The sequence below is a fragment of the Crocodylus porosus genome, unplaced genomic scaffold (genome assembly GCF_001723895.1).
Source record: "Crocodylus porosus isolate Cpor-Errol unplaced genomic scaffold, CroPor_comp1, whole genome shotgun sequence".
Classification (NCBI taxonomy): Eukaryota; Metazoa; Chordata; order Crocodylia; family Crocodylidae; genus Crocodylus; species Crocodylus porosus.
Window position 1 is genome coordinate 69,924,881 of NW_017728947.1, and position 20,140 is coordinate 69,945,020.

A 20,140-nucleotide genomic window follows, 5' to 3' on the forward strand; every position below is an offset into this window, starting at 1 on the left:
GGGACCTTCTTTTTACCCCCTATGTATTTAAAAAAGGACTTTTTATTGTCCTTAATCTGGGAAGCTAGTCCCATTTCCTTCTCTGCCTTGGCCTTTCTAACTACCCCCCTACATCCCCGAGCAACTACAGAATAGTGCTCCCTGGTGATGACCCCTTCTTTCCATTGGGTGTAAGCCTCCTTTTTAGCAATTTTGTAGCTGTGATGGCTTGTAATGGTTCAGGGCTCGTTATTTTAATAGTTTTACTAAAGCACTTGAAAGATTTGACACAAATGTTATACTTTAACCTGAGATCCCCCTTGTGGACACTCACCAGTTTGCTATTTGTAGACCCAAACCTTTGATCCCATGGCTACCACCAGCTAGAATTGTTGACGGTATCTAGAACTGTACATCTTGCAACAAGTTAAAGTACTGTCCAGGGCTGGATTACCAGATAGGCAAAGTAAGCACATGGCCTAGGGCTCTGAGCTGCAGAGGGCCCTGGTCCTTCCCTCTGCAGCAGTAGCACAAATAGCCATCCTCCTCCTTTCTCTTCTCATCCCTTCCCTTCCTTTTGCTGGCCTCCTCATGGGCATTAGTGCTGGAGAGGGTGGGGGGGGGGTCTCAACTAGCTCAGGGCCCATGAGTTTTTTTACCTAGGGCCCGCTAAATGGTTAATCCGACCCTGGTACTGTCACTCAGTTTCTCCATCAGCATCCTTTTCAAGTGACAAGACTGCATTTTTATTTACTTTAGAATCCAACCTGTTGGTCCTTCTCTCTTTTAGACTGGGTTGCCAAGTCCCATCACCTGTTTGTAAATCATGTTTTCAGCAAGTCCAACTGGATTTTGACTTTTCCTGTATCTTTATTTTAGGACTGATCATTGGTAGGAAAATGCCATGATAGAGTGCAGCTTGTCAAAAAATATCCCTGTTTATCCATAGGAAGTGGACAAATAGGAAGTAAAAGGAATAAAAGCAACAAGAGTCACATCTAATCTAATCAAAACCCCGAGCCTTTTCTTGAAAGTTTCAGGTGACTGGAATAAAGCATAGCCTTAAAGAGCATGTCTGTACCATCAACTGACTATACTAGGGACTGCTTCAGTGAAACATGGCATGATAACTCTATGTGTATTGCAACCTAAACATAATGGCTGTAGTGACTTGTGGCACAGGCCTTTTGCCAATAAGTTCCGTATCTCAGTTTCATTTTCCTTAGTTCCATCCTTTGATGGCTTAGGTGCATGCACTGAGACAAACTGCACTCTTTCAGTTCGACTCCCAGCCAGTATTCAGGTCTCCTCAGAGGCTGAGCTTTTAGCCACTTTCAGATTCTTTGTTCAGACTTACCACCTGAACAGACCTTAGATCCCATCTGGGATCTCTCTCTGCTGGGCAGGACCAGCCAAACTCTTGATGTCAAATTAATGGATATAAACTTCAAAGGATTTATCTTGTTCCTAAAATGATAATTGGGAATGCCTTGCAGCAAGTGCCCTTGCTTCGTGGGATAAGTACAGACATTCAGAAAGCCCGAGCCTGAATTGATTCAATCTTTGCAGGTTACTCTAACCTGCATAGATTGAAGTAGCAAGCAAGTGAATAGACATTCACTTTTCATTCTAGAAATGCAGGCACATGCCTGTAGTGGCTCAGGCTAGAAGCCATGGGGTGCTAGAGTGAGCCCTCCCTTCTCTGCAGTGGCCAAGCTGGAGCAACGTCGAGCTCAGAAGAGAGCATGGCCAGGCCTTGGCAGGCCTAAGTATGATGGGGGTGTTAAACCCCACCCTGCTGCAGGGACCCCAACTGGGGTATGACTGGAGGGGAGGGGGGGAAGCAGCCCTTGCCAGACTTGTGGGGGGAGAAGGAGCATGGCCAGACCCTGGCCAGAGGCTGGCTCAGCATGGCCCCCTGAGGTGAAAGGGGCAGGGAGGGGATTTATTCCCCTCTATACTCCTCTCCCACCAGGGGACCACAGCTGGGGTCTGCCAGCCCTGGCTGCTGGGGTCCCCTGGGGGAAGAGGGGAGGGAGGAGAGAATAAACCCCCTCCCTGCCCACTTCACCTCAAGGCCATGCCAGCCAGCATCTGGCCACACCCCTGCCCCTGGAGCAGCCCCTGTCATGGTGTCCTGGGGAGCATAAGTCTCTTCCTAGTGTGGGGGTTGCTGCGCTGCAGGTGGGAGTGAGGTGGGCAGAGCTGCCAGGCAAGTGGTGGTGGTGGGGCTTGGAGGGGTGGCTATAGGGGCTAAGCCAAATTTTGGGTGGCCATATACCCCCAAGGCCTCCCTTAGCACCATCACTGCTTGTCCCACACAGGCTGCAGCAGCCCTACCCCTGCCCCCCCCCCACTTGCAGTGCATTGACCCCACCAGGAAGAGGCTTGTACTTCTTGGGACACCATGACAGGGGCTGCTGCTCCAGGGGTGGGGTGTGGCCAGATACCAACCAGCATGGCTTCATGAGGCGAAGGGGGTAAGGGTGGAGTTTATTCCCTCCTCCCTCCCCTTTCCCTCTGGGAGACCTCAGTCAGGGTCTGCCTGTCCAGGGGCAAGCAGTGGAGGTGGTGTCCAGGGGCTAGCAGACCCCAGCTGCAGTCCTTTGGTGGGAGAGAGGATGGAGGGGGGGAAAAAACCTCTCCCTGCCCCCTTTGCCTCAGGGAGCCATGCCAGCTGGTGTCTGGCCATGTCCCCACCCCTGCTGTGGCTAGGAAGCAGAGGGGTGGGGCCAGCCCTGCTCTTTGGAGCAGACAGCACAGCCCAGCCCAGGGCTGAAAAGCATGCTGGGACGCTGGGGGACTCTGATTTAACTTAAACCAGGAAGGGGACTGGGATAGAAGTTCTATAAACTGGTTTGACCTCAATCAGTTAAATTTGATACATTTAACCAGGTTTATCTTAACCTAGTTTGGGCCATTCTGAAACTGGCTTATGTGCAGTGAACTTTTTTTCTCTTACAGGTTTAAACTAGTTTCTGATCACTTAAGATGGTTTATGTGTAGCTTCTGGCCCTAGCCCTAGTGATCAAAGGTAACTGATTTAACCCTTGCTTATCCTTTGGCTTAGGAATGCAGTAATTGCCAAACCCACAGAAATACGTTTCCCACAGTCTTCATAAGTCTCCTCATCCTTGTGAAGTTAACAGAGCAACTTGTGTGAGAAGGGTGTCCTCGTGGAACTTTTTGAGCAAAAAGTGTGGGACTTTGAACTGATGGCTGGGCAGGTTTTTCCAGTCTAACGTCTTATTAACTTGAGTAGATTATATTTTCCATTGGACTAATTTTTCTATTTGAAAAATATGAAAAAATCCTCAAACGAATAAGATTCTGGAAACAGCAGTTAGGGCATTTATACACATGTTTTCCCTGTGACGTGCCGGAGGCCTGCTGCTTCGGAGCAGACTCGATTAATGTAGTTGTATAAGTGGCGAAATGCACGTCAGCACACAGAAAATGGCAGCGGTGCACTTTTGAATTAAAACGTCTCTGAGGTGTTTTATTTCAAAAGCGTGCTGCCACCATTTTCTCAGGGTTGACACGCATTTCTCCACTTATACAACTGCAAGCATTGCAGCACCAGGCGCTTTTCAAAGCACCCATTGCTATGGTACTTGCATGTGTAAAAATGCCCTTAAATACTGCAGCTGCTTCCTACAATAACTCCTTTTTTGCTTGCTGACCTCCTAGAAAAGTTACAACTTAAGCTGTACTTTCTCATTTGCATTTTGAAATCATTGTTTACTTCTGGGTAGCAAAAGAAATAATATACAAGTTTGTCATTAATGCTAGGAACAGAAAATCTTCAAGAAAGCATTTAATTTAGTTTCATTTGTGACTTTTTTGTTCTTTCTTGTACATTTTCCAGTCATTCCCGCACCCAGGGAGCGGGGTGTAGCTTCCACTGCAGCACACACCCAGGGAAGGCACGGGGAGTATATGCCTCTGGATCTGCATGCAGGGTGAGGGTGGGCTGCCGTGAGCTGGGCCCGGGGCTGCTGTAGCCCCGCCCAAGGCTCTGTCCCTCCGCTGCTGCCATCTGCCCTGAACACAGCCATAGCTCAGCCCCCCTGCCGGGAAGGTCCTGGTGCCGTCTCTGCCCCAGCCAACAGCAGCCGCCCGCCTTTGCCTCGCACACAGATCCAGGGCCCCCCCAGGCCCTCCCAGGGCACGTTCAGCAGTGGGAGCTGTCCCAGTCCTCCCCACGGCCCCAGACGAGCTGCTCACGGCTCTGTCTCCACCCCGCCCCAGCTGTGCAGCACCTGCCCCAGCCTCAGCCCCACTCCTCCCTCACCACCGGGGCCTCGATCTGCCCCTCCCCCCACACTCATTCCCTCACAACAGACTTATGAGCCAGACCCGGCTGCTCTCCACGCTGTGGGGCTGTGCTTCTGGCTGCCTGCATGCTGCGCTGGGACATTTATCAGCCACATTATCGGCCACATCAGCCAAAAAAAGCTGATTGCCAATACTGTCAATTTTCCGTATATTGGTGCCAATCTAATATGGGACCGATGTATCAGTGCACCTCTAGTGTCTGTACCTGGCTCTTCTGTGATTGTGCCTGCCAAGTGAGGACTGATTTATTCTCCCTTAGTGTCCTGAATGCCTATAGGACTAAATTAAAACCTAACCTACAACTAACTGTTTTAGTTTGCACTGCTGTCTGAGCATTCTCTGGATAATAGTGACATTAAAAAGTAGTCTCTCTTAATTGAATAAATAGATGAAGGGAATAAAGCTATAGATTACTGTTAATAAATGACCTGTTCAGCAAAAAGAAGTTAGTTTTTATGTCAACTTGGTTACCAGATTGTATTAGAAAGCTGTCATGTTTCTGAAATATACCAATCTGTGTACCAAAATGTTATTTTTCTGATGCAGATGAACAGCATGAAAGCAACTGCTGGAGGCTGGACAAAGTAAAATATTGAGGCAGTGAAGTCAAAACAGTGAGGATTGCTTTCCTTGCTTTCCTTGTTGTGGGATTAGCAAGCAGTTATTGTCTCATTCTTCAAAATGCCAAATATGATAGTGAGAGTAAAAAAAGTACAAGTTTAAGAAGTATGCATTTAACATCTATTCAATTACTAATAATACTGGAGTTGGAGCTTGCCTACCAGCAGTGTAATGGTTTTCTGTTTAACATATTTATGTTGGTTGTAAAATTAGGAACTGTCAGTAGAGCCCCACATCACCTGTGTAAGTGCAAAACACATAAATCAAGAGGAGTTCCAGTGCCATAAAAATGACATTGAACTGAATGGCATGAAACTACTACAAGATATTTGCGTGTATGGATACCAGGATGCATGCATAGACTTTTAGTAGATTTTATTGACAGATATTAAAGCAACGACTACCTGATTCTGTATATACTTTCTAAGTTAACTCACTGATGTTGAAGTATATTAATTTGAATTTTGAAGCTGAAGTGTCTAAAGCCTGAAAGGACAGGTGAATTATTATTTAACAGGCTTCAAAATAATAGATATTATTTTAAAACTCTGCAAGCAGATCATTTACTCATTTTTGTTTGACCACTTCCATAGACTTTATTCAGGTTGTGTCATTCACCTGCTAAGCAACCATAATATGCAATTAACATTGTAGAATTGGAAGCAATATTTAGTAAGATAGCTATATTAAAAATGCCAGTGGATTTTAGGGAAGGAATGTACATTCTGGAAATAGAAAATTAATCAGAAAATCAGCCCTGAGTAGGGATGTCTTTAGGCTATATGAAAAATATAACAAAATCTGCATGGAAGAAAGAAAATCAGTGGGTTTGGTTTTGAGGGCCTGGGGTTTTTTGTTTGCTTGTTTGTTTATAACAATGCTAAGGTAAGGAGTCAGATGAAACGATACCTAATGGTACTAAATCTGTGGATTCTCTACACTTCTTATTTAATAAATCCTAAATTAAATCACTGTACCAAATGCAGTTCTTACCAATACTAATCGTGATAGGAGCTTTGATAATCTTTACAATATTGTATATCGTACTTACTAATTAAAGCTAAAGTTTTCCCCAGAAACATGGCCACAATTCTCATTCAAGTGAATTACTCAGAATATTTCTGTGGGGTTAGGTAAGCTGGAAGGAGATTTCAGCTCTCAATATGAGTTTGTGTTTGGAGGATGCAGGGAATCGTGAGTGGGGAGGGAGACTGCAGTAAACCTAGGAAATTTAGGGTGCTATGGATTTTGTCTCCACACTATGCACAGCTTGTTAGTCCAGTAATGTAACTATAGGAAACATATGACAAAAACAAGGAAGAGCAAAGTGACTTAGGGACAGAGAAATGGGAATGAGTTTAAGATACATCAACTCCGAATGAACTCATTAGTAAGATCCTAAATTCAGTGGGGGAAAAAAAAGGTGGTGTGTCATATATCTTCAGATACTGAATGGAACAACAGCGTATAAATTATTGTGACAAAAGTCTAGTGTCTAAATTAATTCAGTGCATAAAGTAACAATGTGAGAAAGAGTGACATTTTTCTAGCTATCAGTATGTCACTGGACTTCTATAGGAAAGCAGAAAATAACATGGATAATCTTGGGATAGGAGCAGACACCATTTGTAGTTGGTGTAGGCAGCTGCTTGAATCGATTAGCACTGAAACCACCTGTTTGCCCAATATAAATAGCTTAGAATTTCCTGAAAGGGAATTACATGAAGCTTCACTGAAGAATGGTATTACAATTTTAAGCCAACAGGATGGTCATTACTAAGCAAATATCGGTATGTGCTGACATTATATTAGGCACTTGATACTGTAGAGAAAAGGTGCCCAACTCCTGACCATAGGAACCATGCCATCCTGCCCACAGGTCCAGAATTACAGGTCTAAAAATTCTGGTGGGGGGAATGGTGGCAGCAGTTGCCACTGCCAAATTTCTGGACCTGTGGGGAGCACCTCAGGCCAGATATCAGGCTAGATTGGAGGTGGCAGGGACCTGATTTGGGCATTCAGCGGCCAGCTGGAGGTGGTGTGAGGCCTGATCCAGGCTGCAAACCAATCCTGCACCACTTAGTAAGCCAGTGACACTAAAAGGCTGAGCTTTAGAGGACTTAACATTCTGCTCTAAATTTTGTTTTCTCTAAACAGCTGATAATCAGCATTTAGAGTTATTCTTTCCAATGGCTCAAAATCAAATTTTGTTGATTTAATGGCTTTGCTATGTTTGTTGTTACTTACTAAAAACAAATACGTTGAATCAGAGTGTGTCTCTAAGATGCACTGTTTGAAGAAATCACCACTATCACTATGGCTCCCCAGAAACTATAGCAGTAAGGATATTGGCATGTAGGCTAGAGTAGTGCCATTACATAATTTTAGAAGGTCCGGCATCAATTTCACCTTCTTTCTTTTGGTGTGAATATAGCTGGTTCAAAGAGGCATAGGAGGGAGAAAAGGCTGTTCAGCCATCCTTTTTTTTTCTTCATTTCTCATTGAAGCAGATACCATCTGAAAGGAAAAAAATCATACATTGTAATAGGTGATGTTCTCCCCTCTGACTGTATGAAGACATCTGTTACCAGCTTGGTGTTCTGGCCCACAGGGCATCTTTACACATGCTCCAGGGTGGAAGGGAAGGGGTGGGGGGAGGGCAATTTAATTAGTGTTTTTGAGAGCTGCTCTAAATAAAGTGCCCACAGCATTTCATGTATTCAGGATCCCGTGCTTCAAAATGGCGGCGGGGACACTTTAATTAAAGCTCATTACTTTAATAGAAACTCATTTGATGAGCTTTAGTTAAAGTGCTCCTGCCGCCATTTTGAAGCGTGAGGACACTGAATACACGAGATGCCAAGGATGCTGTAGCATGCTAATTAGCACGCTCCAGCAGACTCAACTAATTAGCACGGGAGCAGGCATTGGGCACATTTATAGATGCCCACAAAGATTAATGAAAGTCCTGTCTTGTAATTTCTTGTTTCTTTTTTTTACTCCTCATTGATTTTGAAAATGACACTGTGTTGCTTCCTAATTTTAAGAATAGTTTGTTTTGAATACATGTTACTTACCGGCTGTTCCCTAACTGTAGTATCTGGCATTATGTAGTATCTCCTTATGCTTAGGATAGGATATAACTCATGTACTTGAGATACTGTGATGGAGTGACTGTTGGTAAATGGTGACTTTTTAGAGGTGGCTGTCCCATTCATTTCAAGTGATAAAGGTAGCATTGTTTTTAGATAAACATAAAACATATTTACAATTACAAACTAACTTTTAGTTTTCATCTACACATTTGGATGCACATGAATTGTATATATCATCTCCTTTTGTTTCTTTTTACCAGACCTGCTGCATATTCTCAGTAATTTGAACAAAGAAATGTATAGAGGATTGGGATGTATTTATATAGCCTGTTCATTTTCATAGATTTCTGAGCATGATTTTTAAAAAGAAGTTTTATGTTGGAAATTCCTGTCACTGAAAACTATACAGCAATTTTATTTACTTTAGTGCTAGGCAAACTTGAAATTAACACTGTTGGTATTTAAAATACAAGATTATATTTAAATAGTAAATGTCCAGTGTTGTGATTAGAGATTTTTTACATTCAAATGTATAGACATTGCAACATAATTGTTTTTGGGGTTTTTTTATTCAGTTATAGGTGCCCAGCGCAGGAGAAGCCCTAGTGCCCTTGCAATCGAAGTATTTGAATCACATTTGGGAAGCCACATTTTGCAGGTAAGCAAATTTTTTTTCCATGAAAAAATTAAGATAACTATATAAATAGTAACAATAGCTAATATTTCTGCCAATTACTTGAATGCTGGTGTTATCCAAACGTATATTTATGAGATTTTTACGTACTCATATTTTTTTCTCTTTAGAAAGTACATGATTGGGAGAGTTTTAATAAGAGTGGGTGGGCAAGTATTATTTGTGCTCTAATAATTTAAATGAATCACACTATTTAGTTGTATTGTACTGTGTTGTGCTGTGTTGTTTGCTCACATAATTACACTGTGTGTGTATATGCATGCACACATGTGCACGTGCACAACACAATTTTGTAGCAATAATTTGATTTTTTTTCCCTCTTGTGTATCCTGTACAGACTTAGATTTTCTTTTCTCCTCTTAGTTTATCCTACCTCCAGTCCCAATTGTCATGAGTGTTGCATTGCAAATTACAACAGCCTTCATAGACAAAAAATAACAGCATGAGTCTCTTAGCTAAAATGAGATGCTCAATAATTTGATTTTTCCCTAAGAATTTTTGACACTGTACAGTAGTCAGAAAGACTAGATTGAACAGAAATGACCTGATGGAAATATCATATGCATTATATGTTTTGCTTTGTCAAGGAATAGTGATTCCACAAAATCTTTCTTAGGTTTTAAATAATGAAACATGGAGTAGAAGCAGTTAACAAAGGCAATATGGACAAAATGGGGTGTGTTTTATAAGTATAGACAGAATTCCCTCCCCTCCCCCCCCGAAGGAAAAAAAAAAAGTAAAGGAAAAATCCCAAACCTATGGCAATAAGAAACCTGCTTTGCATCTGGTCTTTTTTAGCTGCAGTACTAAGCAACTGCTGCTATTTACTAGTGTAGAGTGCTTCTCAATCCAAGTGTACAGCATGAAATATTGTCTTTTGATATGCAAGAGAGGCAAATTAGGATATTATAATGAGAAATATTCCACTTAATTTGAAACAATTGAGAGAGATTTCTCTGTGCTACCCTGGTTCAGGCTTTCAAAAGAGCTATGGGATAACGTCCAGATTTTTCATACCTTTTCAAAGTTAACTAAATGCAAAATGGAAACAAAGATAATTTTAGGAAAACATAAAATTAACCAGTAGAATGAATTTCCCCAAGGTACAGAAATTATGAATGGAGTGATTTAATTATTTGCATGCCCTTGGCAGAGGTCTACGTTCAAGTTTTACATTCTGTAAGCAAATGCTTATAGTTATAGTACCAAGGATGTAAAATCAACACCATTCTGTTTTGCATATTAGACAGGACTGCTGTTATGCTGCCTCATAGATGTAAAAAATGAATAAATAAGCAGCAGTTGTGTGATGTTTCAGTTTATGTAATTTGTCAGCATGTTGCTATGAATATATAAACACATACTGTATATCCTAAAGGTACATTTTTACAATATGTATTCTTTCAAATATCTAGATAAAACCGCATTGAAATTGATTTGTATACAGTTTTTATCCAGGTCTTATGCATGATCCTATAATATGTGTACAGTTCATTCTGTTATGTGAGGCATCTGAGACTACCACCCTGAAAACCATTTAGAATCTAAGTTTTTCATTTATTGGATATTTAAGACATTTAATCATTTTCTTATCTATTTAAAGCAGATTTCCTTTTTCTTTAGGCATTTTCCTATTATTATATGAAAAGCTACAGCATTTCCAGTATGTAAGAGTTATAGAGCTACAAAAAGCCACTACAGGATCTCTACATGTAGGTGATGAGTTTGTCTTAGAATTACCATCAATACCATATTGAATATCTGTTGAGGTGTAGCCTTTTCAGTGCAGGTAGTGGTCTTACCAGATTGATCCCATTAATCTTTAGCCCAGTTGATAGTAGGAAGTTCAGAGTTGATGTTTTAGAAGAGAATAGGCTGTTGATGATGGATAAAGGACCAATGAATTAGTAATGGATGTGAGTTATTCATGGTATGTTAAAACCTCTGTTTAGCAGTATAAGTACAGTCCTCTGTAAAAATGTATATAGTATAAATGTACATAATACGTGTATATAGTACATTCAGTACAGTGCTGAAATATATTACCTGCCAAATATCTACAGGAACTTCATAATGTCACCTTGTTGATGTCATTGGTTAGAAAAAACATCTAGAGAAGTCGGTGATATTAGTAAGATGTCAAACATTCAGCCAGAGCAATCCACTGGAATTCTGTTCTAACAATTGCTTCTTCGGGGCACTACATCTAGAAATAATTTCCAAGTCAATATTGTGGTAACTACTACCAGTACTTGAGTGAGAGATCAACATAGATGTAACTTCAGACCTACAAATCTATTCTATGTTGTTGTTTTTCACGCTACTGTTTGAGGAAGCCACATATATAGTTAGTTTGTTTAATCCTCCTTCTCATTAATATTTTTAAGCCTTAGCCTGCAGTAAGTTCAGAAATTAAAGAGACTCTTTAACCCTCATAATTTTTTATACTTCAAAATTTATTGATAGACACGAGAAACTATAATATAGTCTATGTTAAAAAAATGAGCATAGTTTCTTGTAAGTGATGTTATAAAAATAGAAATGGGGCAGCATCTTGTAACATTTTAAATCTTGATTCTACAAGCAAGTGGTCTCAATCAAGCATGTCAAAAAATTCCAAGCCACAGCCAATTGAAGTATATCACACTGAAGAAACAGTTCTCCCAGTAGGTTTACAGCCAAAAGGAAGTATCCACAATAAACTCATGAAAAAAGAGAAATGCCCCCAAATGCTATTATATCAGTATCTTCATAATCAGAAAATAAGTTTTTTATGTTGTCCACCTGGCTGAAGAAGTAGTGGGATTGCCTTGAACAGAAGAGAAGCTAGGTAAAGAATTGAGAGTGTGCCCATTAATTTTTACCAAGACTTTTCATAGTGGGTATCTCATTATACTCCACATTCTTCTTCTACTTCAGAGTGATGTTGTAATGAGGTAAGGCTGCACTGTAAAATATTTCAAACTTTGCAGCATATGTGTGTGTATATTAATGTATAAGTTCTATGAAAAAAGAGCTACTTCTGGAAGCAATTATTGGCAAACTTAACTCAAACCACATTTAAAAGTTAAGAAGACTATGGTTATTTATACAAGACCTGTTGATATTTCTTCTAACTTTCTAACTATTAAGGTAAAGAAAAGGGTCAGTGACCCCCATATTTTTCATATAATCAAGAATGATCAGGAAATGTAGAACTAAATATAGAGAAAAGGAAAAGTTAGTGAATATATTTGCATATGCAAATTAGCTTAATTGATACTGCTTGCCTCTACAGGGATTTTTCATTACAAACTGGAGTGCTACATTGTTCAGCTCATATTGAGTAATTTAGTAACTAATGAGACCAGTTTGCACTAATTTGCATATGATAAATGAGCTTAATTGCAGTAAATAACTTGGAGGCATAATTACTTAATTTTCCTGTGTTGCATGGCTTTTAAGTTCACGTATGAACAACTCAAGATAATTTTGCATATTTAAATTAGTAGCTTTTAAAATTTCTTGAACAAAAAAGAACACACCTTAGGATTTGAACTGTAAAACAATTAGAAGTAAAGTTTACAGTATTTTCAGTTAGATTTTAGAAAAATTCTTAAATCTGTTTTTATTCTTAAAACTGCTTATTAAAATACAAATATTTGGGATTAAACACCCTGGAACAAGTTTTAAATGTAGCAGTAGAACTGAAAGAATCCAATCATAACTGGGACTTTGTATCTACATTAAATGTGATTGGTATTAACTGTGTCCTTTTTCCATAAGAGCAATAACTTTTCATAATTGCAGCCACTGCTTTGACAGAGCCTGATGGACTCTTGAGAAACTGTAATTCTTTAATAGTGCATTAAATTACCATACGCAATAACATAGGCATTGGTTGCATTAGTTTCCACACACTGATCTACCAGTATACCTCTGTCCAATTTTGTATGCGCCATCCCTTTTAATGAGAAGGATATTCATTTTTCTATATGCACCAAAGCCTTGGATTTTGTTTTGTTTTTCTCCCCTAGGCCTTAGTCAGTGTGTTCCTTGTGATGAATAGTTATCTGGGCTGGTGACTGCTGTTTAGGTTGAGTTGCTCACAAGGAAATGGGTTGGAGAACACTGTCCTATTTCCAACTAATAACTACATGCCAACTTGTGGCACATTAAAAGACAGAACAAGCTCTAAATCCAAGGAACACAACAATGGAGCTCCAGTGATCAGTGTTTGATGTACTGAACTCCCCATTTGTGCCACAAACGGACTTTGTCACTTTCCAGGTAGTATTTCCTCCTTCCTCCAGGCTTCATAGACGGTTGTTGAAGGGATTTTCTTAGCTGGACACAGGTCCAGAAGATGTGCATTCTCCTCATAACAAGTTCACAGGTATCTGAAAATGAATCCATTCTATGTTGCATGTCCCCTGACTGGGAGTTGCCTATTTTCCTCTTCTAAGAGAATTCTCCAGGGCATTTGAGACAAGGGGAGTTCTCAGCATCATGGCTCAGTAACAGACACATTTTCAAGTGCCAAGGCCAGAGGGTTGCTGTCTTATGAGAGCCTCAGTGCAGTAGTCCTTGGCCTCCAATGGATGTGAGGGAATCTTCTTATGTTTGTACACTTTGTGACATTTTCTGTGGTTAGGGAAACTCCAAACTCATAATGCACTGTTAGGGAATTTTTTCTACATGTAACACTTATAGGGGGCTTAATCCTCTTTAACACCATCCTGTAGGATCCCAAAGGTCATTAGACGTACTGATTTTACTTCACCTTTTTTGCATTTAAAATAACCAAACCAAATGGTAATCACCTATAGTTGTTACCATGAGTATAAGAAGCCTGCTGTCTTGTTACCAACATTTTACATAAGTATTGGGTTAAACTTTTCCATGAGACTCTTTTGTATTTGCTAAAAGTTTCCTTTCACTGAAATGCAAAGAAGTGTCCTTGATACCCACTGGTTTGAAGAAATAAACATTGTTTTTTTCTTATTAACAAATGCGATATAATAATAATGTTATATGGAATAATACTGTTCCTTCAGCCTGGTAAATTATTAATTGAGAATGATGTCCCCCACTAATTTAATACTCACACTTTGCAGATCATTCCTGGATGTCCACAAAAACACAATCACTTAGCTCAGTGGTTTGGAATCTCTTAAAACTCAAGGCATTTCTCCTCTCCATAACTTCTGTGAAGCGAGTGGCACCTCATTTAAAAAATCAACGTATTTATTACTCTGCTTACTGCTTTGCAGAGAAGCCAGGCAGTGGGGACAAGGGAGCAGCCAGGCAGGGAAGAGCATGAGTCTGTGTTTATCTCTTCACACCATGCACTTCAAAGAATCTGTTGCATCCCAGTTGAGAATCACTGACTTAAGAGAAACTGGGCTTCTGGTTAGGGCACTGTTCTGGGAGATTGGAGATATGGATTTGATTCCTCTCTACCAGGAGAGGGAAGGGCACCTGGACCTCCCACTTCCTGAACCAGTGATTTTCAACCATGGTGCTGCGATATCTTTTTAAGGGTACAGCTCAGCATTAGCATTCTTAAATGTACAGACACCTATGCATGATTCACAAGACAAATCCTCAGGTTTCAAATAGGAATCCACAGTGTCAAAAAACATTTTCAGACCTGTTGCAGTCTTTCTGAGTTATTTGCAACAAATGAGCCAAAGCTAGGAGCTGACATTTTCTGAGTCTGACAACACTGAGAACCACCGTTAGGCATTTGTGTCTTTACCAAGGCATTTGGTAAAGACACAATCCTGTCAGTGCTAGATGTGCTTTTAGAACACTTACAGGATTGAACCCCTCCAGGGAGACAGGCAGAGGAACTTCCAGTTTGTAGATCCAGTCTATTAAAGTTGGGGTATATGCAGACATGCTACCCTCAGGTTTGCCAGTTGTTTAAAATCAATTAGGAAGACACACAAAGCATTAGACACCTCCTGAGCAAGGTGACAGCTGAGGTAAGGGTCTTCAGGATTGCAGTTTTGGACTTGGTCATTTTAATAATGCTTTAGATGTTTAGTCCTTTTTTTTTTTTTCTTTGCATCTGTCTGTATGTGCCTGTATCAGTCCTGAAAATGGGGTTTGGGTTCCAATGTCCCTAAAGTACTTAAAAAAAAAAAAAAAAAAAAAGTTATCCATAATATTGTTTTTTGCTTTCTGATTGGATGATTGAAATGGTTTTAATTTGAAGAAAACCAAAGAAGCAATGAATAACAAAGTTATGAGTTTTGGGGTGAATATTTATTTGTGCTAAAATGTATGAACCTGTTGGGATTCCATCAAAAAATAATATATTTTTTTGAAACTTCCAAAGCAGAGTTTTTTCTGTGTGGTAGCAGGCTTTGTCTTCAATATCCCTTTATATTTTTGCGGTACTGTTATACTGCACCAAAAGGAGGACACTGTCATTCAGTTAAAAATTGGAGAGCATTCACATATTTTTACTAAGACACATACTAATATTTATAAGAATTTGATATGTATTTATAATTGCCACCTAGAGGTTAATAAGAATAGGACACTTTATTTGTTCTCTAAACTAGGCATCTTGAAGGCGACAGATTTTTTTGGCAAGTTTGCTGGTAAAATTTCCAATACGTTGTAAATGTATGTGTTCCAGTTAAGTTTGTACAAAATCTGTGTTTGTTTACTGTTATGGCAGAAGAAAGAACAGTAAGCAGAGCAAGTCCTCTACATTTTTTGAAGTAATGGAAGGTTGTGGATGAAGTTACAAGAGTTGCACACGTTAATAATGCAGTTTGGAAGCAAAAAAAATGCTTTTCTGTCATGCAAACAAGCAGTGATACTTAGTTATGGGAGCAAAGAGACTGCAGTGAGTTAAAACCGGAGAAATGGGGAAAAATTACAGTTGTATCAGAAAATAGGGAATTTGTTTTTTGGCTCAGCTACAGGTATTTGAATGCTATAGAGCTCTGGGGAGTCTTAATCTGATTTCAATCATAGGAAAAGAATTACAAATGTTATCATGTTCATAGGTGAGGCTGGAGCTGTGTAGAGTGGTAGAAGATATCTACTCTCTTCAAAGATTCACATTAGCACAATGAGCCCTACTTGACATGAGAACTGGAAGACTAAAAACAGATAGAAAGGTGTGGGCATGTTGTAAAGCATTAGAAAAAAGATTCATCTTTTCATTTATGATTTTCAACAACTCTAAGTATGACATAATGAGGTGAACTCTGTACAACACTGGTCAGCATACCAATAGTGACATGAGACTAAAGGTGAGGAAGCAGCAGATGGTATTTCTGAAATATATAGATGATTATGCCAGGCTAGGAAATGATATTAGCTGAAAAGAGTCTATTCTACAGAGGGAGTTTTGAAGAAGAAATAACAGTTGCTATTGCTTATGCCAAGGCTGCAGTACATAAGGATGAGGAGATCATTTGTTTTATTACAATGCTATATTTTATTATGAGAACAGATTCTTAGCAAGTTTGTGCGAGGACGTAGCATAACATGGAAATGCAAGAGTATGCAAACCTTGAGTCCTCCTAGTTAAATATTTGGCCAGAGCTTTGGACTTGCTGAAAGAAAAGGTGACCTACCATATTTTTTTTTCCTTATCAAAGTTATATCTTAGTAAAATAAAATAGAAGTTAACGGTTGAGAGATGCTGCAGTTTAAACTAGTGAATGAAGTGGTCTTTAATGTTCTCTTGACAGTTAAAAGGCATATATAATGCAACAAGATGGACTGACAAGGTAGAGTGGGAAGTGGTTTGAAGATGATATAAGTCTCCCTGGGGGAGTGATTTCCATTAGACACTCATATAATATATTTTGTATATTGTAATTTTGAATTTTAATCTCATCTTTGCCACACATAATTCACTGTTATCAGACTTGTTTCTGTATTTAAATGACATCCAGAGCGTTTAGGCATGAAAATAGAGGATACACAGGTTAAGTCCATAGAGGTACATTCAGAAAGGAACTAGAATGTGAGGAAGGTGTGGCATAAACAATAAGCAGCCAGAAACCGAAACTAAAAATCTCTCTGCTCCTGTGCAAACCTTTAAAAACAAAAGATGGTCTAGATGGTCTTGAACTGTTTTTCTCAACCTTATTTGGCTCTGACACCCTTTGGAAAATTCCACCTCCTGGTTTTCACTCTTTTTTAACTATAGAAAAATAATTGGGCAAGTATTCTGTAGCAAAGAACTGAGAAAGATCATAACAGATCAGAATGTTTTTAATATTATGGACTCCTGTGTGAAAGCTCTGAATTTATCTTGTGAAATGTGTCTGCACACCTAACTTTGTTAATTTTGCAGGATATCCTGTGGAACCCTTGCAAGGATTTTAAGGCACCCCAGGGTGCCACAACACCCTGGTTGAGAATCACTGCTTAAGAATACCTGCCAACAAAAAGCAATTTAGGCATAATAAGTACTTCTAAAACCTGACGGGATAACAAGAGTGAATTGAAACCTGTAATACCTGGATATAAATGTAAAAAGAACAACGCATTTGACATAAATGGGAGGTGGTAATACCAGATGGGATTAGTGCAGGATGGTGATTTTAAGGGGGAAGAAAACCCAAACAAGTCTAAGTTCATAAGAAAATAAAATTTATAACTGGGAAGGATGAAGCAAGACCATCTGAATTACAATTATGAAAACAAATCACAAACTTTAAGAATAGAAAAATGGTCAGTTAGTACATTATGGGCAACTGGATCAGGGGAGTGACAGTAGTGATTAACAATGAGAGAAGAATGTGGCCTGTTATAAACTAGTTAGGGGGGGGATCAGCAGGCATTGGGGGAGTCACTGTTCCCCCAAGCACCGCCAGGAGTGACCAGGAATAACGGTCACAAGCTGGCAGAGGGTAGGTTTAGGTTAGATATCAGGAGGCGCTACTTCACAGTCAGGGCGGCTAGGGTCTGGAACCAGCTTCCAAGAGAACTGGGGGTGTTTAAGAGGAGGTTAGATGAACATCTTGCTGGGGTCATTTGACCCCAGTACTCTTTCCTGCCATGGCGGGGGGTCGGACTAGATGATCTGCTCAGGTCCCTTCCAACCCTAGAAACTATGAAACAAGTTACTCAGACAATAATCTTGGATGGTATTAACTCTCTAAATACTAACTGCTCAAAACTCATATCAGGACGGTTTTGAAAAGGAGGGTTGACACTCAAAATGTGTTATAGGTCCCCAACAAGGAAAAGATCCATACCATATTTACCCAGATCCACAATTTTGAATTTAAGGTATCTCCCCCCCAATAACTAGATTCTAGTAATGGAAAGTTATACGTTTTTTACAATTTTCCATGGTTGAATCTGAGGGGGAGGGGAGGGATTCTTTTAGGGCCTTGTTACACATTGCACTTTTTGCTGCTTAAATGTTAATCGGTGTTAGGCCTTGTTAAATAGTAATTTTGGGTGACTCCTGGAGCTCTTAACCCCTAGATTGTCTGCAGATTAATACCTGAAACTAGTTTTGAGCACTTGTTATGCATGTCAAAGCTATGCCTCTCCAGGGCAGAACTATCTCCCATATGTGCTACTCAGCTCATGTTACACTAAGGTGTAGCCACTCTAGGCTACATCTAGTGTAAACACCCCACCAACCCCTCTCCTCTGCTGGCTCAGATCAGGCCCACTGCCCCCCTGCCCCTTTTCAGCACCCCAGAATCCCCACTTCCTATACTTGTGAGCTGCCTATGCTGTCTGTCCTGGGGAGCAGGCAGGGAAGGGTTAACCTGCTTGCTTAATCACTGATGTCCTCTAGGCAAGAAGTAGTGACAGGGCAGGCAGGTTAACTCTTCTTTGCCTGCTCCCCTGAGATAGACAGCATGGGCACCTTGGGACCAGGGGGAGGCAGAAGGGAGCCCCAAGAGCATGGGGTGAATGGGACAGAGGGAGCCTGGAGCTTAAGTGGGGAATTGTTACCTTTCAGTCCTTTAGGCCTCTGCTGGCCTGATCATGTGCCTGCTCCCAACTTGAGCTAGCACTAATACTGATCAACATCTGTGCAGTTCACAGTGTAAATTGTAACAAAAGGGGGCAGGGGGGCAAGCAGTAGGACACCAGCCAGCCTGACTCCTGTCCCTTCTCTCCCCCATGCCTACCTGACCACTGTTGCCTCCCCTGCCGCCTGCCCCCTATCCCTTTCTGCTGTTATCCCAAGCTGATCCAGGCACAGGGGGAGCCTCACAGCTGTTGCACAGGGAGCCCAGCTCAGTCAGGGACAGCGGGGGTGGCACACCTACTAGCTCCTGTTCTGTGCCTCGTTCCCCTAATCACCCATCCCCTCTTCACCACTAGCTGGGTGCAGGAGTTGGAAAGAGAAACTTACATGACACTGCTGTTGTCCCTTGCTAACACAGATATGGAGGGAGCCTCAGAGCTGCTCCTTCCCTGTACTGCACAGAGCAACTCAGCTGAGAGCCTGACTCCCAGGAGAGGTCTGGAAGGAGGAACCTGCATGCTGCCACAGCTGGTCCATGGGCAGCTGTGGGACATGAGCAGGTCAGGAGCACCTCAGGGGCTCCCTCCATGCCTTTGTCAGCTGGGAGTCAGGCTGTGGGGATTGGCTGTGCAAGGATCCCGGCTGGACTGGGAGCTGCAGCATCATGTAGATTTCTGCTTCAAGCATCTGCTGTTCACCAGTGAGGGAGACAGGGAGAGGAACCAGGCAGGGAGCCGACTTGGAAGCAGGAACCTGCATGCTACGGATGCTTTTCCCACCTGAGCCAGACTCCCAGCTGGAGTAGTTTGATACTCTATAGCAGGGTCAGCAACTCCCGGCACGCATGCTGAGCGTGGTATGTGAGGCCATTTTGCTCAGCCTGCCATGGCCAGCCCCAGCTCTGGGTAGCTGCTGCCAGCCACAGAGCCCGGGCTCCATAATTGACAGCAGCTACTGAGAGCCGGGGCTGGCTGCAGCCAGGAGGCTGCTAATAGCTGTGCCGGGCTCTGGAGCCCAGGCATCAGCTCTGTACTGATGTGTGCATGCACACCTTGGAGTGGGAAGTGGGAGAGGGGCCTGAGGCAATGCAACCCTGGTCTCTCTCCTGCTCCAGAGCCCGGTGCAGCTGTTTGTAGTCGGCCTGGGCTCTGGGCAGCTGCAGCAAGCAGCAGGCAGGCTACAAACTGCTGTGCCAGGCTCCACAGGTCTAGCATCAGCTCCATGCTGGTGGTGACTGTACATGCACCAGGTCAGTCTAGAGCCAGTCTGGTTTGCTTTCCTGAGGGAAAACACTCCTTGATGCCCCACTACGCCCACTGCCTTGGCACCAGGGTGGAGGGACTGTGGTGGGGATGCTCCACCATTGTGTGCTCTCCCAGCCTCTCTGAGGATAATGGCTTAGATGTCCCGAATGATCCTGCCAGCTTAGGGCCTTAGCTGTGTGGAGTGGGTGGGTGG

At 41.5% G+C, this 20,140-nt stretch overlaps 1 protein-coding gene across 1 annotated transcript in view; it reads left to right on the top strand.

Annotated features, from left to right (window-relative positions):
* The window catches only part of NPAS3 (neuronal PAS domain protein 3), a 741,990-nt gene that overhangs the window by 302,341 nt on the left and 419,509 nt on the right, over positions 1–20,140 (top strand). Inside the window, exon 5 of the mRNA XM_019551125.1 lies at positions 8,609–8,691. Within this exon, the coding sequence (XP_019406670.1) occupies positions 8,609–8,691 (83 nt within the window). The remainder of the gene's footprint in view (positions 1–8,608; positions 8,692–20,140) is intronic.